Genomic DNA, 22131 nt, shown 5'->3' with positions numbered 1-22131 from the left:
TCTTTTCTCAGATTGTTAACTTGTGGGACAAAGCTCTTGCAACTGTGGACCTCATCACATCCACATCATGTGTCAGGGATGGCCAGTAAGAAAGGAAGTATGGAAAGAATAGTATTGCAGGTTGTACATAATTCTGATTTACTCTACTCTTTGTTTGAATATTGTGACTTTTACGTCATATTAGACGAATGTTTTGGGGAGAGGGAAAGTACTGCTAAGTAATATTTGAAAGTCAATATAGAATAGTGGTTACTGAAGTGTAAGGGCAAAGAATGGGAATCTCCTGGAAGTCTCTACAAATCTGTTATTAAATAACTGTCTGGAAGAGCAATCAGAAGTGTTTTGGCATTACATGCTGTCAGTACTGGGGAGGATGTTTTTGAAAGCAATCCACAGAAATGCATGCTGAGATGGGAGTTGTCTGGACACAAGCAGCAGCAATTCCAGCTCCTTTACAGAACATAAGCACCTCTCTTTCTCAATTCAGAGCTCAAATTTACCTCCAAAGAGAAGATGCCTTACTAGGCATGGCTCAGCAGTCCCAAACATGGCCTGAGTCAGTGGTTGGGTGGAAACCACTGGTGTGGGTTTGAACTGCTCTGTGGTTCTCTCCTGTAAGCATTCTCACTTCTCTTCTGAGGAGTGCTGCAGCCACTGCATTGTGCAATAACACAGCTGTACATTTAGGAACCGTAGTCCTGTTGAAGAATTGAGGTGGGAAAACTATTCAGCAAACAGTATCTGGGGACTGTTGCTCTTGTAGAACCAAAGAGTTCAGATACCCAAACATCTGAGATGGCTGGAAGGGTGAACTTTCTGTGCTTAAGGACTTGCATCATCTTTTTATCTTCTTTCTTTCCTTTTTTTGTTTTTCAGATTGACTTCCCATCCCATGCTTTTGATATTGAATATAAAATGCCTCAAGCTGCAAAGACTACTGTGCACCATTCTGTAGAAACATTAGAAAAACCATTGAGAGCACGACTCCTTGCCATTCTCTCCAAGGATAGCACCATTGGGTAAGTCCATCTCTTCCAGCTGGGCTCTTTTTGCACATGACAATTTGTAGCTAGGGTGTGGAGTGCTTTATATTCTTAAGTTTCTGGGTTTTTTTTAATATATTTTGAAGACCTGTAGAGACTTAAACAAGAAATTGAATTAAACATGTAAAATCATGGTACTGACTTAAATAAATTTCCTTGTGCTTTGCATGGCTGGTGCTATAATAGTTTGTTGCTACAAGACTGCTGCCCCTTTGCCTGCCTGTTACAGTCACCTGTTCCTGCTTGGCAGTTTCTCAGTTCCAGGGAGCAGTGGCAGTCTCAGGAGTGGCTATTTGTGTGTCATGGAAGCTTTTCTGGCAGCCTTTCCTACTCATCTGCACCAAACTAACGTTGATGTTTTTGGTTTATTTCAGATTGTACTAAAACTTAATTTTCTTCTGCCCAAATTAGAAATTTGAACAAATGTTTCCTTAATATTTGAGGCTTTATTTGGCTTCTTGTTTTACTTTTGTGGAGAAAATAGTCATTTCAATGTTACTCCATTCTGTGTGTTAAATTATCTGTATGAATACAACAATCAGTGGCATTGGGGTTACTCAGGTGATGGTTTGTCATATGCATTATAAAATGAAATGTTCTTACCTGCAGGCTGTCGAAAGAAGATAAGGAATTTTTGTGGGAGAAGAGACATTATTGTCATAGCCATCCTAATAGCCTACCAAAAATACTGGTTAGTGCCCCTCACTGGGACTGGGCAAGTCTTCCAGAAATATATTCATTACTTCAGCAGTGGCCTCCTTTATCACCCCTAGCTGCACTGGAACTACTTGATTCAAAGTAAGAAAACCTCTGTAAATAAACTCTCTGTGTTTGTCAGCATTAAATGACTCTTCTTTGGTAGAAGATCCTGGAATGGTGGTCTTTGGGAAAACAACTGCTGAATTTCTTGCAGCAAAAGTTAAATGTTTTTAAAATTTGAAGAACCCTGTGCTTACTTTATTGATGTAGGCTTAAGCAAGTCATGGAGTGAAAGCACAGCACCAGTGGTTGGGCTCCTCAGGTTTAACGTGCAACAGGACAGGAGTTTATACAGCCAGAGTTTGAGAGGCTTTCAGTGTGCTTGTCCTGGACATGCACATGCAGTTGCATCTTACGTGATGAAAGGCCTCATACTTGTACGACCCTTATCAAGCTTTTAGAGACTTTATATGGTTTTGTATCTAGCTGATCTCAAAAAAAGAATAAGAAAAAAATCCTACACGAACAGAGAAAACCTGATGTGGATTTGTGGTGACTTTCTAGGTTTGCTGATCAGGAAGTACGAAATACAGCTGTGAACTGGATAGAGACATTGAGTGATGATGAGTTAACAGATTTCCTCCCTCAGTTTGTACAGGTAAGATTTTCTGCATACACAGAGGTTTGAATTTTTCTGGTTCTTGAAAATCCAAAGGAATTGCTTCTGACTAGTAGCAGAAGTGCAGTTGTGTGCCTCTAATTGTAATGCACAGTAGGGGAAACAGTTTGAATAAATAATCACTCTGTGACTGTCCAAAGTATTTGTGGTAATTCTGTCTGTGTATTAGTCACAAAATAAGTCTTCATCAAGAATTAAATGCAGACCCGATTTATGTTATTTCCATTGTATTTAGGCATTGAAGTATGAAACCTACCTTGACAGCGCTCTTGTGAAATTTCTTCTGGCTCGGGCACTGGGAAGCATTCGGATTGCACACTACCTGTACTGGTAAGGGGTTCTTTGTTCCATTGCTCCTGGAATGTGTGTGCCACAAGTTAGTATTTCCACATAAAAAATCCTCCTTAACATCATCATTCAATAACATAACAATGACTGTTACGAATGATGATTATACACAATGTAGATCCTGGTTGTTGGTTTGTTTTGGTTTTTTTTAATGAAAGAACAGATAATATCTCTACAAAGCACAAACTTCTTGTCTTTTTTATCCTGTATATCAGTAAATTCAGACGTACATAGTACTAATTCACTAAAATATTTTAATGTATTAATATTGCATTGTTTGCTGTATTTTCCGTAGGAAAATTTAACTTATATGCTTTATTTCAGGCTTCTTAAGGATACGCTGTATGATACAAAGTTTGGTGTAAGGTATGAGCGAATTCTTGGAGCTTTTCTTTCAGTCTGTGGAAAAAGGCTGAGGGAAGAGCTGGAGAAGCAGACCAGGCTAGTGCAGCTGTTTGGAATGGTAGCAGAAAAAGTAAAGCAAACGAGTGGATCTGCTCGGCAGGTGTGTATATATTTTTAATTCAAAACTAATCCACTCAATTATCTTTTTTTGTCTAAATTAAAAATGTTATGTAAATGTATAGGAAGATTTATGAACCGGTTGCTCTGCAAAGTTTAATGAAGTTGATGGTTTTGTCAAGTTTGTCACTTGAAATGTGGTGGTGAGGTGATAGTTAAGATCGTATAGTATGGTTTCTGTGTATGATCAACAGGAAATGAATTTGAGACTATTACTGCTGAAGAATAATCTCATGCAAAAGAATGGGGTATCTGTTTTCGTGCTGATAATAGAACTTACAGTTTGATGGAGTGGGATGCTGTCATCTGGTTCAGTCAAAAAACCCCCACAAACGTGTCATGAGTGTTACATTGCTAGGCATAGGTATTTTTAATAGCTAAGCCAGCAGCTATGGTTTCTAGCATTCCTTTGACATTGAGGAGTTAAAACAGTGCCTTCAGGGTAACTTTGTCCAGAAGTTTTCTGTAGATGCTTCAGTTAGGAAAATGTCAGCTGAATTTTCTTTTTGTCTGCAGGTTGCCTTGCAAAATGGCATGGAGCGTGTGCAGTTGTTTTTCTTGAAGAACAAATGCCGTTTGCCTCTCAATCCCAGTCTTGTGGCAAAGGAGTTAAATATTAAGGTACTGCACATTCAGGGCTTCAAAACCCCTTTGTAAAAAGTACATCTAGATAAAGCTTTTACAAATGAAAAAATTCATTTCAAGTGCTTGAAAGTTCTTTGTGCTGTGGAGATGGGGTTTAATCAAAAATGCTGATTGAATAAGGCAGCAAAGTCCGCTGAGCAAAGCTAAAATGTGTATAAATACGGTGTAAAACCAACAAAGGCACTTGTGTTAAAAAATTCAGACATATATCTGCAATAACTTACTACATCTTCACACCCTGTCTCCTGAGACCAGCAATCCTGGTTACAGCAAAGCAGGGGACTACTCAAACTGCATTAAAATGTCCTGTGTGCATTAGTAATCAAAAGAGGGAATTGACCTAGAGTACAAAGTTCAAGCAGTGGGAAAATACTGTGAAACACGTGAAACTCCCTGTTACTGATTGTGTCCAGAGATGCTGGGAAGGGAGACAGTAGCTTTATTTTATTGTGAAGGTCCAGCAAGTAATAATGTAGGAAAATCAGGTAAATTATTTTTCCAGAACTCTGCAAGGTTTGACAATATCTGCTCAACCACAGTCTTGATCATATCATCATGCATGACTGAAAACCCAAAGGTTTGTTAACGCTTGAACTAATCCTGCGTTTGAGAGACAGCTCATCTCACTTTCCTTCTCTACTGTAACTATTAAATCATGAGCAGGGACTTGAAAGTAGATAAATGAGAAGATACTGGGAAACACACAAATACACATTTATAATACATCTTCTAGGTTTCAAAAAAAGCTGCTGATAAAATATTTGTTCATGTTTTATTCACTCTTCCCTTCAGAATGTATAAAACGTCACTGTGCAGCACTGTTGGCTTTTGTACAAGAATTTAACAAATAACAGCCAAAGGGCTCATTATTCAAAAGCAGCACGTATTCACCACAATTGAAATGTTAAAAGTCTGAATAGACACATTGTGTGTCAAACCTGCTTGTTGTCAGAATGTCTTGTTTTCTGGGCTTGCTGACCATTGACACTAATCTACTTGCAGGCCTGTTCTTTCTTCAGCTCCAATGCAGTACCACTCAAAGTTGCACTGATAAATGCAGACCCGCTGGGAGAAGAAATCAATGTGATGTTTAAGGTAGGCTTTACATGTGTATTGGAGAAAAGAAGTTCAATGATAATCACTATTTCACTGGTTTCAATTTCAGCATAGCTAAATAATAATAATAAGCTTAGTTTTTCCATGAGTTTGCTCCTGTGTTTCTAGAAAGCAACATGTGAACAGGCCATAAAACACAAAAACCTACCACATGTGAAAGTTTAATTGTAGACTGTTTCTCTTTTGAGTTTACTGTGTCACTAGTTAACTTTTATTTTTCCATTTAAGGTTGGAGAAGATCTGAGACAAGATATGTTGGCTTTACAAATGATTAAGATCATGGATAAGATCTGGCTGCAGGAGGGACTGGATCTAAGGATGGTTATCTTCAAGTGTCTCTCAACTGGAAAAGACAGAGGTGCTAAACCAGATGCTGCCTTTGATCTTTGCTCCCCCCCTTCAATTTCTTGTCACACTGATAGTGAAAAACCTCTGGACAGAAGTGCCAAGGAACAGTTCCACTGCAAGGAACTTCAGTGCTTGAGAGTATAATAAGTTAGACTGTTCTGAATTTTCTGATGGCTGAGTGGCATCCAAAATTTCTTCTCTTCAGCATTCTGTTGTCAATGAACAGTTGGGCAAACAAATGCAGTGATAAAAGCTAAGGTTGCTCTTTGTGCTCTTACTGCAACACAAGAAAATAATGGTGCTATAGCAATCCTTATTCTGAAAGTTTAATTATGGTGAAAGTATTCCAGTGGAAACCGAAGTGTTTGGAATCTGCTGCAGTTGAGTCAGGAGTATTGTTCTTGTACTGAAATGTGCAAAAAGAGAAAAATTTCAGCTAGCCCTTGCCATGCACACACACTATCCCCTAGAATTAATGCCATGTTGGTGAAAGTTCCTTGGCAATGTGAGGCTGTCTCTGGGGTTTGAAAGTAGGTCACAGAACTCCGAGTGCAAATACTGCCCTGCACCTTGAACATGCTTTTTGGTGGTTTTAGCTAATTCTCTAGAGCTAGCCAATAGAAACCAAAGTTACTTAAGAGGAAAACAATAACTTAAGTATTTCTTCAGTCAAATGAACAGCATGACCAAAACTCTTAAATACAAGGAAAAGATGGAAATCTAGGTTGACAAAACCAAGCAAAAAGCTTCTATTTATGTAAGACTTGCTTTTTAGAGAAACAGATGGCTTTTCCTCCTACTCTGAATGATGATTTATGTAGGGTTTTTTTCTTGCTGCTAATATTAGTGTCCTTAATGTACTCAAAAGATTAAAGGGGAAAAGTAAAATGGATGTAAATTATAGGTGTACCTTTAGTAGCTCTTGCCAAGATAGAAGTGAAATTCTGTTAATCAACTAAATGTTTTCATTTTATGATTTAGCTATACAAATATTTTTAGAAAATTATATTTCCAAAGTAAGGCCACATATAAAGCCCACTGTCTGGTATCTTTCAACACTTGACAGCAGATGAAGTTACTAGATTATTTCACTGTCAGTGTGTGAGAATTGTCAGCATCAAAGTATTTTGCCCAATTAGACTAATAGGAGTTTGTGCTAGATACTAATAATTCAAAGTATAATTTGAGTGTTCATTTTAGCAGCTGTAACTAGTTGTATCAAAGTAAGCTAAGTTGGATTGCTACATGTGTTTCATGTTTACTTTGTACCACAGTCTGTGGAAAAGCTTAGGGGACTACTAGAATTACTTTCACATCTAACTGCCTTTTGAAGAAGGTTGGTCTTAGACTGCAAGATTCATCATTGTTAAGAAAATTTCTACCAGATAATAAAAATGCAGCATAAGTTAAGGAGATTGCTCAATACATTTTATTTTATTCTGTTCTATATCAAGGCATGGTAGAGCTTGTTCCTGCTTCAGATACACTTCGGAAAATTCAAGTGGAATATGGAGTGACGGGTTCTTTTAAGGACAAGCCTCTGGCTGAATGGTTGCGGAAGTACAATCCTACAGAGGAGGAGTATGAAAAGGTAACTTTTCAGCACTTTTTTTTTGAAGATCTTTTAAAAGGGCTGAGTACAATATGATGAAAGAATTAAATTCATATTCCAGGCCTTCCATTGAAATTTTTGGTTTGTATATTTAAGAAAATTTTTTTCTGTACTTGAAAAAGAGCAAATTAAAATCCCCCCTGTAAAAGGAGCAAGATAAATTCTCAGGATTCTCATAAAGGGTTTTGATTGGATGTAGAAAAATGTACTTTCAATTTAAGAGAAGGGGGAGTAGTGGCTGCTCTTAACTGTAGTTCAAGAGCAGTGGCCTTTTCTTGTACACATGAGATTCAAAAATTAAAATTTTTGGGGGGGCTATACAAATTGCAATACATTGTAATATACACTGTTACAATACATTGGAAATACAAGTCTTGTACTCTTTTATTTGTTAATATAGTTTTGTGATTTGTCTTCAATACCTCTTTTCTCTTTCATTTATGTAAAAAACAAAATAACCATTTTTGCTGGAGAGTGGGATATCAAGAGATTTTGGAAAAGTTAACTGTTTGAAGAAGAGTATTTGGGAGTAAAAAGCAAATTTAGGGTCTATTTTGCCTGGGTTGCATTTTGCACTCATCAAGATTGACTGTTGCATACATGAATTATGTTTTTCTACTAATATTTGATCTCAATTCTCTTTTCCCTCCCTCCCAGGCTTCAGAAAACTTCATCTACTCTTGTGCAGGATGCTGTGTAGCCACTTATGTCCTGGGGATCTGTGACCGCCACAATGATAACATAATGCTCCGGAACACCGGGCACATGTTTCACATCGACTTTGGAAAGTTTTTGGGACATGCACAAATGTTTGGTACCTTTAAAAGGTATTTTCTGTACCTAAGCAATGTTGAGAATGAAGTGATTTTCTTTCCAAGTGCTGCTCTGGGAGATCTGCTGTAGTCCAGTACCATGTGAATGTGCTGTGTAACCTGAGGCAGCTTGTGGGAGAGGAACCCAACCCAAAGCAGTGAAACAGCATTAATGGAATATTTAATGTCATTACCTCAGGGTGGGGATGGAGGGCAGCAGGAAGAACATGGCAAGGAAGAGACCTTATGATGAAATGACAATTCTGTGCTTTTTGAACAGGGATCGAGCTCCTTTTGTGCTGACATCAGATATGGCTTATGTCATTAATGGTGGCGAAAAACCCACAATTCGCTTTCAGCTCTTCGTGGATCTCTGTTGCCAAGCTTACAACTTGATAAGGAAACATGCCAGCCTCTTTCTTAACCTACTTTCATTGGTAATAATTTTTCACATTCAATTGAAACTTGATAGATCTGTCATGCTGGGTTTTATTAAAAACTATGCTTTTTATGCTGCAGAGATTCATAATGCAGGCTTTAAAAAAAGCCAGAAACATCTGATCTACTTTTTGGGAAGCCTTATTTGGAATCTTCTAAGCTTTTTTGCTGCCTACCTCTCTCTTGAAAATTTAAAACTAATACACTACTGCAAATGGCACTGCAAAGAGTTTTTAACTGCTTTCAATTCAGCAGAAATAGTGAATAACTGCTGATTATAAGTAATTGTTGTCTATTGCTGTCAGTATTTAACAATTTAGTGCAGCTACAAATTTGAGGGTCTAAATATTAATCATTTCAGTATAAAATCATACTGGGTTTATTGCATTAAAACTAAATTTCAATTCCTTGTAGATGCTTTCTTCTGGGTTACCAGAACTAAGTGGGATTCAGGACTTGAAGTATGTCCAGGATGCTCTCCAGCCCCAAACAACAGATGCAGAAGCCACCATTTTCTTTACAAGGTACTGGATAAGGGAAAACTAAATTATGTCCCAGTATCATCTTCTTAATAGGAGATTTTTGACAGAGAAAAATCTACTAGGGATGGTCACAAATGTGTCTGTACAAGGTGAACAGTTACACTGTACAATCATAAAATATCAGTTAACTACTTAAGTAGGATCAATTCCATATAAAAGTAATGCTTGTGCTAAAGTACCTTACAGATTTTAGGGGTGACCCTGTGTGAAAAGTTGGTTTAAAATGCTGAGAGTAATTCTGTCTGGCTGTTTAACACTTATATTTTGAATACATCCTAAATTGTTTAATAGCAGAGTATATGATGGGAAACATTGTAAAGAAGTTCTCTCTTGGAGAAGTGCCTTTGCACACTGGGGAGGGAGGGATGATGCCCCAGTGGAGGAGTGCATACAGTGTTAACCAAGATGTTGCTGCATGTTAGAAAAGTGTTACTGTACTTCAGTTCAGATAGACAGCAGAAACTGCAGTGGTGTTCATGCAACTTAGAACCCTAGAAAAGTTTTGGTAGGAAGAGAGCTTTAAAGGCCATCTAAGACCAATCCACCTGCAATGAGCAGGGACATTTTCGACCAGATGAACTTCCTCAGAGACCCGTCCCGACATCTACAACCTCTCTAGGCAACCTGTTCTGGTGTTTCGCCACTCTTACTGTACAAAGATTTTATTTCTTATGTCTGATCTGAATCTATCCTCTTATATTTCATCCCTTGTCCTCTCACAACAGGTCTTGCTAAAAAGTTTGTCCCCATCTTTTGTATAAGTTCCCTTTAAGTAGGAATGGCCTCCCCATGAAGTGCCACAATAAGATCTCCCCAGAGCCTTCTCCAGTCTGACCAATTCCCATTCTCTCAGCTTGTTCTCACAGGAGAGGTGTTCATCCTTCTGATAATTTCTGTGTCCCTTGCCAGGGACAGGGTTCCAGAGTTGGATGAATGTCTGGATAGTCTTCACATCTTCAATAAAAACCTATTCCAAAGTTTAGATACTGATAATTAAATGTTGATATGATACCATTTATGTAGCCCATTAATCACTCTTTAAAACCTTTTCTTTGTCAGTAAGGAACAGGGTTTATTTTTCTTAGACTTCAATCTGATGCATTGACAGAATCACTTTTGTGTGTTTTGACATTTTCTAGGCTGATCGAATCCAGTCTGGGAAGTGTTGCCACAAAGTTCAATTTCTTCATTCACAACTTGGCTCAGCTGCGTTTCTCAGGTCTGCCTTCTAATGATGAGCCCATCCTGTCATTTTCTGCTAAAACCTATTCTCTCAAACAAGACGGCCGAATCAAACAAGTGTCTGTGTTTACGTATCAGAAGAGATACAACCCAGATAAACATTACGTAAGTACGTGGGAGCTGTTTCCACTCAGGGAGGATAATGGTGTGTTTTCTTCCAATAACACAGCAGGGACAGCTGACCAAAACCAGATATCCCACAGTATATAATGTCACTGTCAGCAATAAAAACTGAGGGTACAGGAAGAACGCAGCGGACAGGACAGGGTTGTCTTCCAAGGTGGCAGTTTGGGAACTGGCTGAGCATGGATCTGTTTGTGGGCTGTGATGATTGTCTTGCGTCACCTTCCCTCCCCAGAACTGTCTTTATCTCAGCCCACAGATCTTCTCACTCTTGCTCTTGTTCTCCCCAGTGTCCCACTGCTGAGGGGGTGGGAGTGAGCAAGCAGCTGTGTGGGTGCTGAGATGCTGGCCAGGGTAAACCAGCAACAGCACTGCTAGAGTACAGACTGGCATTTCTAGCATCCCATAATACCCTTCAAAATGAAAACACCCCTTGAAAAGCATCTAGAAGGAAATAGAAAGGGCAGAAGTAGTGTTGGTGGAGATTATTTTCAAATACAGGAATTTGAGTCATGTTGATGGGCTTTTATGTAGCTGCCTCCTGTAAAATGGCTCCTTCCTGAGTAGGAATCTTTAAATCAGACACTCCAGGTTTGGCTGGTTTGGTCCATTAACTCCTAAGTAAAAGCATTGTTTTCTGTACTAATGCACTTTACACTCTTAGTCTTACTAGAGGCACCAACCATTGCAATTTGCCCTCAAGATTTTAATAGACCTGGGTTACACTTTGCGACTTAATGTTTGTATTCCTGTGCAGATGTGCAACCTTTAAAGTTTTTTAGTTGTTTTATTTCTCTACTGCTGTTTGCAGGGCTGGAGTAATCAGCTCAAATTACATACAAAAAGTCCTGAACTTTTTTATAAAGTGAGCTATATTGATAGATGCAAATGTATGTCTCTTTCTAAGCTGTGTTTGCTGTAAATGTCTTAATCTGGTAAGACACCAGCAAGGGAAGGTAGAACAAATCTGACTAATGCTGGAAGTAAAGAGCTCTGGACTGAATCACTGTATAATAAATGCATTTGAGTGTTCCAGGTCTAAGCCAGAACAGCCTTGCCTCTTCCAGGAAACAGTTAGGATGGTCTAGATTCTGTCTAGATTTTTGAAGTTAAATTATATGTTATAAGTTTAACTCGTCTACACATAAAATGAGGCCACTGAACTGAATTTTCTGTGCAGCTCTGCAGCTTAATTTCCCTTGAATAATGGGAATGTATCCTGGGACTATGCTTACAATGCTTTAAAAAATTTGTTTTGTATAATGCAGTGCACTTGCATCCTCCCACCAAATTATCACTTTAAAGGTGGAATCCTTTAGAATCAGGAGGGCATTAAATTGAAAAAAACACACCTGAAAGGTTCTGTGATATTTCTGGCCCCACAGATACATGTCTCAATGTAATCCTGCACCAGTGTTAACATTTTGTATACCCGGTATGAGCTTCCAATGAGGCTTCCAAGGGACAGCTCAGCCTTACCTACCTTCATCATCCTCCTCTCAGCTGTGGCTCTACCTTATGGCAAGATCATGTGATGTTACTTTGCATTAAGGGCTATTTATAATTCTGACTCTACCATGAAATGCAAATGATGGAATAAGGACTATAGTAATGGGATATCTATTCAGGAGAAGGATTACTATACGAGAAAGAGTTGATTGTAAAGAAAACTATGTTGTTAAGTAATTTTATAATATTTTTATATATGTGCTACTTTATAGCTGCTTTATTGCTACTTTATAGCTACTTTATTGCTATATATGCAACTTTTATTTTTCTGTTTTGGGCAGATCTATGTAGTGAGAGTTTTGAGAGAAGGGCAAGTTGAGCCAACGTTTGTCTTCCGAACATTTGATGAGTTCCAAGAGCTCCACAACAAACTTGGCATTCTCTTTCCTCTCTGGAAGTTACCAGGGTATGTTCCTAGCTCACTCATCACTATTACAAAAGCAACAAAACAAAGCTGGGTGGAGGAAGAAATAGCTTGAAATGGAGACAAAATTGCTGAGGGGCAAACTAGACCGCAAAGTTGGCATTTAAGGGAGAAAACAGTTCTCTCAATTTTAAGGAGGAGATCCAGAAGAGCATCTCAGTGTTGTGGTCTGTGTGTTGTATCACATATAATAATTACCTAAAAATATTTCCTTGCCTTGTGGAGTGTTGTAATGTATCGGCGTGCTGCCTTTCCACTCGGGACTGGGAAAAAAACCAGATGTCAGCACTTCAGGATGGAAATGACAATGGAATCCTACTGTACTTCTGCTAAATTAACTGCAAACTCTGTGTTGTTCTTCTCATGTAGCTTTCCTAATAAGATGGTTCTGGGAAGAACACATATCAAAGATGTAGCAGCCAAAAGAAAAGTGGAGCTCAACAGCTACATACAGAGCCTGATGAACAGTTCTCCAGAGGTGGCAGAGGTGAGTACACATAATTTAAATCAAATACTAGTTTTCAAGTTTTGGTGCTTTTGCACAGTTAAACTAACATGTAACATTTCTTCCAAATTTAGTGTGATCTTGTTTATACTTTTTTCCATCCGTTACTTCGTGATGAGAAAGTGGAAGGAATAGATGGAATAGCCAGACCTGCAGGTAAGGGATGTTTATAAATTGGATGATACAGTACAGCACATTTACAGTGTGAATCTTTGAAATCTTTTTTAGTTAACTGTAGATTTTTCTCATTGAAAACTGCATCACTGTCTTTCCAAATGAGCCTACGTACAGTTTCAAGGACATACATACCAAAAATTGCAATAATGTGTGTGATCACTGGGGCTTGTTTATGGCTTGACTAAATTATTCAGGTTTTCACTCCAAAACTCCAAGCTGGCTCTTGCAAGAGAGTGCAAAAACCTTTAAAGCTTATAGCCTTGCCCCTGGCTAGGGATCTAGAAGTAAAGTCAGGAACTGAACTTGGCCCAAGGGTTGTATTTTTTCCCATATGTGATAAGTCAGTGTAGTAGTGATGCAAATGTGCCAATATTACAGAAGAAATAATTGTCTGTTATTTCAGATACAAGTCCATCAAGTCCTACCTCAGGCAAAGTGGGAGGAGAAGTGAAGCTATCCATATCCTATAGAAATAGCACTCTATTTATCATGGTGATGCACATCAAAGACCTGGTAAGTGGCCATACTGCACTCACTGCCGGAAACTTCCCATTTTCTCAATTACCATCTTGGCTCAGATTGATGCAGAAATGGTGAAACTCACTGTTTTCATCTGAATTTTCCAACTGCCAGCTTAACTAACTGTTGCTTTAGATTAGCTTGATTACAAAGTCTAGACACTTGAAAATAAATATGCAAACAGTTGTGCACTAATTAGTTTTGTAACTTGTCTTGTTTCTTTGACTGTAGGTTACAGAAGATGGTGCAGATCCAAACCCCTATGTGAAAACTTATTTACTTCCAGACATGCACAAAACATCCAAACGCAAAACCAAAATCTCCCGGAAGACACGAAACCCAACTTTCAATGAAATGGCAAGTTAAAATTTATGTAACAACTTCCTATAGCTTGCTAAAATCTCTTATTCTGAGCAGTAATTAGAGTACTTTCTGAAAAAAACCTGTGAATATGTATAAACAGAAAAGGAACTGTTTTCAAAAACTTTGTGTCCTGTTTAAATATAACGCAACTGAGTTAGGTCAGTGTGCTATTACAAGTAAGCAGAAAATTCTCAGACTGATTCTGAGGAGTGATGTGGAGAAGGTGAGGAATCTTAAGCTAAAAATCCCCTGCTCTGGATTCACTGACTCATGTGGAGAAAAATGAATTCAGAAGTCTTGGAGTGTAAATAGCACTTAAGTGAAAAAACACCAGTTCTTTTAAACACTTAACACTGGGAGCACACAATAAGATAGGGCTGTGCTTCAGCCCATTGCCCGAGAAAGGGACCTACTGAATGGTCACAGTGCACAGTTCAGACGTCTGTCAGTGGCTGGGCAGGCAGAAGGAAGGGCAGTCTGGGTAATTTCTTTTGGCTAACCAGAAAATTCTTGACTGCTCACCTCCTAGCTCGTGTACAGTGGATACAGCATGGAGACTCTGAAACAGAGGGAGCTCCAGTTAAGTGTGCTCAGTGCAGAATCGTTACGTGAGAACTTCTTCCTGGGTGGAATTACACTGCCACTGAAGGACTTCAACCTGAGCAAGGAGACTGTGAACTGGTATCGACTGACTGCTGTACCCTATCTGTGAACTCACTAAGACCAGTTGTATGCACTTGTGCTTTGTGCATCTTCCTACTTGAAGATAACCTGTACATCTTAAAACAAGAGACTCTCCATTTCAACAGATTCGTTGGACCAATGTTCAGGTAGCCTAATTTGGAGGATTGCAGAAAATCCTGGTTTGTACCCATGTGATGTTATCAAAGCATCATTTGTAAACATTTGAGAGCTGTGGGTAAAGGAAGGGGTTTTTAAACCATCAGTGAGAGTGAGATGAGCAGTTGGACTTTCTGGTTGGTTGAGCCATATCTCAGTCATTAGGCCTGTGGATGCAGTGCATTTTTGCTTTTAATTTGTTGCCGCTGTTGTGTCATCCATGACACGAAGCTGGAGAACATCAAAGAAATTGCATATTTGAGGATTACATTCACACTGCTAATGACACACCACAGAAACAGCGACAGGTAAAATTTTGGTGGCTGCATACACACCTGTAGAAATGAAGGTTTGAAGGGCTGAAAAAAATCCTTAGCATTGCATTTAATCCCAGATTCATGCTTCTCTGAGACTTATTGGAGTGAGTGCCAATAGTGGAAGTTGTAAATAATGGTGCCTTATAATTCAAATGCTTCTCTTTTACCTCATTTCTGGTATTTAAATATGTATACATATTAACTTTCAGCTCCTTATAAAGGGGGAACATTCTCATATTTGATACCTTGCAGGTCCTACCGGAAGCCTTTTCCCAGGATGTGTTATTTACAAATAGCATCACTTACACTGATCTTCCCAATTTGTTCAGTTTAAGTACGTTTTTTTTCTACTCCATCTTCCACCCATGGTCTCCAAAAATTGAATGAAGACTGGCTGAATGTGGTACCGTAGGAAATGTGCCCAGCTTCTAAGTGGGGGTTTTTGTTGGAATTTCTAGAACTTTTCAATACTGCAGTGATTAAGTGTGGAACAGATTCAAACACTAATCCAAAGTGGCATTTGCATCTGTGCATCCAGGGAAAGGGTGGCCTCTAGTTGAAAAGCACCACTGCTGGATGAATTGCAGGCCAGAAATCAGTTCAATTAACAGCTCTGAGAGAGGAACTTGGTTAGGTTTTTTCCTTTTGCAGTTCACAGCAATACTGTTTCTCACTCCCAGTAACAACTACTCCCACTAAAATACTTCATTCCAAGGAACATGAGATTTGAAACTATTGTGACAGTGGATTGCAAATGTCACTATCTCCTGTTAATACCACTGGTTACCTAATTAGGCCTTTCTGCACTACAGGTGTCACCTTTTTGTTCACCTTATTTGGGATTCAGGATGTTCATGTTCTGTGTAAACAAAGCTGTAAAGTTGCACACTTCTTTAGTACAAAATCTTGAAGCAAACTTTTAAAGTGAAATATGCAACTATGAATGAGGACACAATACAGGGAAAGCCTTCTATCTACCCAACACTAAAAACCTATTTTATAATCCAATTTTCCTTCCCCTGCTATTGACCAATCTCCCTTCAATACAGAAGAGAGAAGTAAACTTGAATCTCCTGGTGCCTAAATGATTCACGGTCCAATTTCATAGGAATTATTGCAATTAAAAAGCTAATGATATCCTGAATGTTAGAAACTGGGCCAATACTAATGGGCGCTAACAAATCCCAGTTGTAGTAGGCATCCTCTGCATATTTTTCATTTAGTATATAGCCTGTAAATAATAAACTGTATAACTAACTAGATATATTTCCTGCTCACTTGATGCTTTTGAGACTTACTCCATTCCATCATTAGAATCACAAGTCACTGAAACACAGGAAAGTAGACTACTGTTTTTGTGAAACGTTCCATTGTGAAATAAAATGAAAGCAATATGGACTGCCTTTTTTGCAGTTTGCTATTAAAGCACAGTGTCTTACAGCACAAAATACAATTAAACTAAAATCATTTAAAAAATGATTTGCAGTTTTAACAGTTGTCTGGACTGAAAAAAAAAAAGTATAGTACTGTATTATTGTTAGCACATGTCCTGACTTCTGATTTAATCTTCTTCATAGCTTAACTCATTTTGTGCCTTTCCCTTCCTTTTCAAATTGTCACTGGCTGGAGCTTTTTATAGTCATGGATTTTATGTTGTTTATGGGATTTGGCCTTGGCCTCTCCTCATGTGTAGAGGACCAGCACCAAGCTTGCACCTCCTTGCACTATTCTCAATTACAAAAAACTGATTGTTGCAATAAGAATTTACCGTACTACATAGAAAAACCAAGATGGATGTGAAAGAGGGAAATATTTGATTGGGATGGAATTTACCAGTATGCTAAGTAGCTTGAAAGTGTAGTTTTAACAGCTTTTTATATCTTGTTTAATGAAAAGAAAAATCTTTTATGCACCGTTTGACCTGCAGCCAGAAGTGTAATTGTCCCTCCAGACCTCGTGTTGGTATCTGAGAGCAGCAGCTTGCGCTAGGACCTCATCCTCTACTAACCTCCAACTTTGCACTGAACTTTTTATTACTGCCTTTGTACGACCTACAGCTGCCTGTCTCTGGACGCATGTGCGATCTTTGGTAAACGCTCTTTTCTCTGTTTTTACAAGTGCAGGGTTGTGTAGAACCCCCGCCACCTGCCTTAAGGCCGGGGCTGCCCCGGGCCCCGCTGTGTCCGCCCTTCCCGGGCGCGGGGCCGGAGGGCAGCGAGAGCGGGGCGCCTTCCTCCGTCTGTGTATCTCTGAGAACCAAATACTTTAATTAAACGATAATAAAGATGTACAGTGCGGCCCCGCGCCGGGCGGGCTGGCTGTGACTCCGTAACTCTCTGTACGTGCATTAAACACTATTCTGGAATAAAACCCAACGCGTGGCCGGCTCTCTGAGGGGAAGGGGCGGGGCGGCGGAGGGCGCGCGCGCCGCGCGGGCCGCGCGGGCCGGGCGCCGTTGATTGGCTGGCGGGGCTGGGGGCGGGGCCGGGGCGGGGCCGGCGCTTCCTGCGGAAGCGCGCGGGCGGGGCCGCTCCTTCTCCCCGCTCTGCCCGCCGCCATCATGGGTCGCATGCACGCTCCGGGGTGAGCCGCGGGGCCGGGCCGGGGCCGCGCCCGGGGGGCGGCCCGGGACTGCGCAGGGGGCTCGGGGGGCACCGCGAACCGGACCCGGGGCGGGGAGGATGCAGCGGGAGCGCTCCGGCGCATGTGGGGATGGCGTGGGAGGCGGGCGGCCGTGTGGACATGGCGGCGGGGTGGGGAAGGCTCGGGCCGCGGCCGAGTCCCTCAGCTGGGGCCTGAGTGTCTGATGTGCTTCTCCCCGCAGAAAGGGCCTGTCCCAGTCGGCCTTGCCCTACAGGCGCAGCGTGCCCACGGTGAGTACCATCCCCAGAACCTCCCCGCGCCGTGCGCGCTCCGGGACCCTCCGCGCAGAACAGCGCGGGTGCCCACGGAGGGGAGGAAAACCAGATCTCTAATGGTCTGCGTCATCGCTTTCAAATTGAGCCCTGTGTAAATGTGTAAATGCCTGCTTGGCGTGCGATGGAACAGTTTTCCCGGAGAGATGGGGGCGTCTCCCTCTGTGGAAGTATTCAAAACTGGATGCGCTCCTCTAATCTCTGGGTGACCCTGCTTTGCGGAGAGAGTTGGATTAGGTGATATCCAGATGTCTCTCAACCCTAAAAATTCCGTGGTTCTGAGATGATCCATAGTATCTGAGGAAGCAAGTGTCTTTTCCTGGCCAGATGGTCCGTTTGGCAAGGAAGTGTCTTTTCGTCTTCATACCTTTTTCTATTTTAAGTATTTCTTCAAATACTTGTAGTCTGTATGCTAATTCCTAGAGATTAAATCATTGTTTTCACACTCGGGTTTGCAATTGTGGAATAAATCGATTGCCTTCAAAAACTGACAACTAATTTGTTGGTCAAGGGGCTAAACGAGGTAGTTTCAGTGTGCTCTTAGTTCTTTCAAGGGTACTTCCACTTAAAATGGCTTTCTCCATCCAGCTTTTCGAGATCATTTCTTGGAGGATCTGTTTGTTGGCAGAAAGAACAATTTCCACATGTGGTGCATGTGGAAAAGCATGGAGTAAAAAACATGAAATGAGAACACGAACAGAAAATCTGAAATTATATAAATACAATTAAAAGTAAGGTAATACGAAGATGCTTGAAGTGCTGCCCGTGGTTAACAGTTCAATAATGATTAGGATGATCAAATGCTGTATTGGTTTTTAAAAAATCCTGTGGGGATTTTTGTGCTTAGTTTTATTTATATTTTGGCTTGAATGGTGATCTTTAGAGCACTTTCATGTTTATTTTTGCTGCTCTTTTCTATTTCATACTGTGACAGTACTAAAAAGTAAAAAAAAGTCAGGAGCTTCTGTAACTCATGGAAAGTCAGGATAACATAGCTTGTTGGTGTTTTCCTATTAATAATCACGGAAGCAGTGGCTTTATCTGTAATGTTTAACATAAAATTGATAGAAAAGGTGCAGTCCTATCTTGGTAGATTAAATTCATTTTTTGATTAATTAATTACTTAAAGCCTGTAGTGTAACTAAAGTCTGATTTTTCACTTATCTGTGTAGGTGCTTTACTGAGAGGTGGCTCAATGGGTCTCAATTTTGTATTTGTCAAAGGACCTACGTAAAGAATTCCTTCCCAAGGGCAGTGATTTTATTTTGTCAGTAACATCAGATTTGTGTTTCTGGTGTGACAGTTAAAGTGAAGTGATGATAGAGCAGTTGGTTGGGGGCTTTATGAAGGTTTTTTAATGGAGACTCTCATCTTTACCTCTGCCTTCCCTTGTGACATTTCACTAGCACTATAGGTTTATTATGTGTTTAAAAATTTCTGTATCATTTAGAGTGCAATTTCAGTTCTTGATTGTTTTTTCAAGCATTACAAAGCATTTCTTTCTACTTATTAAAAGTCTTCGTGTAGCTTGCCCGTGCCTCTATATTAAGTAGTTGTTAATCAGTTGGCTTTTCTTTTCCTAATTTTCTTTAGTGGCTGAAACTTACTTCTGATGATGTAAAGGAACAGATCTACAAGTTGGCTAAAAAGGGCCTGACTCCCTCCCAGATCGGTAAGGGTTTCAAACCACTCCTCAATGGAGACAAACCCACAATTTTCTGACTGTAACATTGTAATTATTCCTTCAACCTGTATTAAATAATGTGCGTAGAGAATACAGCGTTTCTGGTGTTCCTGTGTTCACTGTGGATACCACTGGTACTCCTAGGATAATATCCTGCCACAAGGATCTGCAAGTCCAGCACTGGGACATGGTGTGTTGTTCTTGCAGGGAGCGTATTTGGTGAGGCAGTGGGTTTGCTGTTTGTTTGTTTGTTTAAAGTGGAAGGCTTGAAGCATGTGTTTAATCTTACAGCCTGTCCTTAGGAATGGCCACTAGTAGGTGTCACAGGGAAGTTTGGTGTGCCCAGTTTCCTGGAGGAATTTTTCCAGTACCAGCAGCCCTGTGGGGTTTATGGAGTTTACTGAGCCAAGCTCTGCAGCTGCACCATGGGCTGGTTCTGGGGTTTGAGCCCTTCCAGAGCTGGAGTGTTGGCATGCCACAGCTGTATATGGTCATGAGCTATAGGTGCAGTGTAAATAGGTGCTGTGTAAATTAATGTTGTTATTATTATAATCCTCAACAATGCTAATTCCCTCTAGAGGGATCCATAGAGTGATTGAATACATTGCTTTAATGAGTTCTGTGAAAACTTTTCAGTAGTATTGGAAAAGATGAGCACCTGACCTGCCTAAGCATGATGGGGAAGTCAGTTGTCTTTTCAGTGTTCCCAGATAAAGTGTTTTGGCTTCTGTAAGTTGTATTTTGCTCACTCATTGTCTACCATTCGTTCAGTTGCCACTAAATGGTTTTTGACTTGGAGAAGACCTTTTTTTGGATAGCTTGTAACTGCCAGGTCAGTTTGACAAGATTTGTTGGTGTGTGTTTGTTCTTTCCCGTGTAAGATGTGCATGTTTGTTTCAGGTGTGATCCTGAGGGATTCCCACGGTGTTGCCCAGGTGCGCTTTGTTACTGGCAACAAGATCCTGAGAATCCTTAAATCGAAGGGACTGGCCCCAGACCTCCCAGAGGATCTTTATCACTTGATCAAGAAAGCAGTTGCAGTCCGCAAGCATCTTGAAAGGAACAGAAAGGTGAGTGCTTTAATTAGGTAACTCAGTATCTGTGACTTCAAATTGGGCAGTAGATCATGTACAGTTCACGTACACAAAGCAAAGACTCTGTGTGCTGTTAGCCCCCTCTGAGTGAACTTCTGAGGCTGGCGAGGCATTTTGATCAAGGAGACCGGTCCTTGTGAAAACGATTTTATGTTTAAACCGTGTATTTCTAGTCCTGCTCTGACTTTACTGAAGCTTTGGTAATGGGAATGTGAAGTTTTTAGCAGTAGCTGTGGATTATTTGCTTTACTGAAACTCATCTGAATTCTACAGTGAGTAGTCCAAGTGGTGGTAACGTTGGGGTTGCAATGTAACTTTGTTTTCCAGGACAAAGATGCCAAGTTCCGCCTCATTCTGATTGAGAGCAGGATCCATAGGTTGGCTCGCTACTACAAAACCAAGAGAGTGCTGCCACCCAACTGGAAGTAGTAAGTCTTCTCCTGCATTCCTCTTGGCACTGAAGACTGCAAGGTCTTCTAAACTGTGTGGGGGCTGTTATTCAGAGGGTGCAGAGTGCATTGTGATAGGTGTGCATCACACACGAGGCAGCAGAGAACAAGTATTTTCATAAATAATCAACTGAAAAATCAGTGAAACTTACACCTGGGTACAATGACTTGGATAAAAATAATGGTCCCAAGAAATGAAGTCACCACCAGGCAATTTTTATAACACTTAAAATTGTGGTCTTGGTTCTCAGGTACTTAGATAATTCCTGTCACTTTCGAAGCTTAGTGAGAAATAGCTCAGTAGCTGTGACAAAAAGGGAAGTAACTGTGTAGCTTTTCTCTAGGAAAGGTAACCACCATAGAATTCCCACAGATGTTAGGATTAGCCTTGTTTCTATAAGGAGACTCTAGTGCAGCTAGCGTGTTTTTTAAAGATACAGGTTTGTGCTCTCAACCCTATGATTTTTTATTGTAAAAGGAAGAGTGAAATCTTAGGCCATAAAATTCTTTAAATAGTGATTTAGCTGCTGGTGTAGTAGTTTTAACTGATAGTTAAAACTCTTAACTGAAGCTTTGTTTTTGGTAACTAGTTTGAAAAACTACCTCTGCAATTAATATTTCTCTCCCTTCTCTCTTTTTAGTGAATCATCGACAGCTTCTGCCCTGGTCGCATAAGAGCTGGCTGTGACTTACTGAAAGAATAAATTTTCGTTACCTGAGTTTGTGTTGTCTCTAAATGGTTGGTGTGGTAGAGGCTTCTGCTTCCTTTAGGAAGCTGCATGTAAACAGGACCATTTCCAGGGGGAGCAGGCATGTGGCTGTGGTTTCGGTATCACTGTCCTGCAGTGTCAAATCTGGGTCCTGGTTGTTGCAGTGCTGCACCAGCTGGATGCTGGTGTCTGTGCTTAAACTGGTTTGGTTTTTTATTACGTGAGAGCCTCGATTTAGTGAAGTGCCCTAGTCATTCACTGCAAATGCGTTTTATTCATGTGGGGCTGTGCCTCTGGTGTCCTGCAGAAGAACTGGGAGAGAAAGCCATGACAATAGGAAGATTTGGAAATACAGAAATTGCACAAGGGATTGTGCAGGAGGTGAGGGGTTAAAACAAAATTGAAGAGGTTAATTAATTCACCACAGTTCCTGTGGAGCTGTTGCTTGTGCAGAGA

At 40.3% G+C, this 22131-nt stretch overlaps 2 protein-coding genes across 4 annotated transcripts in view; both read left to right on the top strand.

The window, feature by feature from the left end:
• The window catches only part of PIK3C2A (phosphatidylinositol-4-phosphate 3-kinase catalytic subunit type 2 alpha), a 51130-nt gene extending 33937 nt beyond the window's left edge, over positions 1–17193 (top strand). For all 3 annotated transcript variants that reach the window (XM_063398092.1, XM_063398093.1, XM_063398091.1), the window contains exons 14-33: positions 12–120; positions 877–1019; positions 1653–1841; positions 2307–2400; positions 2657–2751; positions 3094–3274; positions 3808–3912; positions 4939–5031; positions 5281–5410; positions 6855–6991; positions 7670–7839; positions 8105–8261; positions 8677–8786; positions 9944–10151; positions 11960–12084; positions 12472–12589; positions 12682–12763; positions 13188–13297; positions 13535–13660; positions 14196–17193. In XM_063398092.1, the coding sequence (XP_063254162.1) occupies positions 12–120; positions 877–1019; positions 1653–1841; positions 2307–2400; positions 2657–2751; positions 3094–3274; positions 3808–3912; positions 4939–5031; positions 5281–5410; positions 6855–6991; positions 7670–7839; positions 8105–8261; positions 8677–8786; positions 9944–10151; positions 11960–12084; positions 12472–12589; positions 12682–12763; positions 13188–13297; positions 13535–13660; positions 14196–14378 (2665 nt within the window). In that variant the 3' untranslated portion in view covers positions 14379–17193. The remainder of the gene's footprint in view (positions 1–11; positions 121–876; positions 1020–1652; positions 1842–2306; positions 2401–2656; positions 2752–3093; positions 3275–3807; positions 3913–4938; positions 5032–5280; positions 5411–6854; positions 6992–7669; positions 7840–8104; positions 8262–8676; positions 8787–9943; positions 10152–11959; positions 12085–12471; positions 12590–12681; positions 12764–13187; positions 13298–13534; positions 13661–14195) is intronic.
• Positions 17194–17299: 106 nt separating this feature from the next.
• On the top strand, positions 17300–21684 carry RPS13 (ribosomal protein S13). The gene is made up of 6 exons (XM_063398090.1): positions 17300–17406; positions 17648–17696; positions 19332–19410; positions 20323–20492; positions 20844–20944; positions 21607–21684. Exons 1-6 carry the CDS (start codon positions 17384–17386, stop codon positions 21638–21640), a joined length of 456 nt encoding a protein of 151 aa, XP_063254160.1. The 5' UTR covers positions 17300–17383; the 3' UTR covers positions 21641–21684.
• Positions 21685–22131: the final 447 nt, after the last annotated feature.

Source organism: Prinia subflava, chromosome 5, assembly GCF_021018805.1.
Source record: "Prinia subflava isolate CZ2003 ecotype Zambia chromosome 5, Cam_Psub_1.2, whole genome shotgun sequence".
Taxonomy (NCBI): domain Eukaryota; kingdom Metazoa; phylum Chordata; class Aves; order Passeriformes; family Cisticolidae; genus Prinia; species Prinia subflava.
Note: the sequence above shows the minus strand (reverse complement) of the source record. Positions and strands in the feature narration are given on the sequence as shown.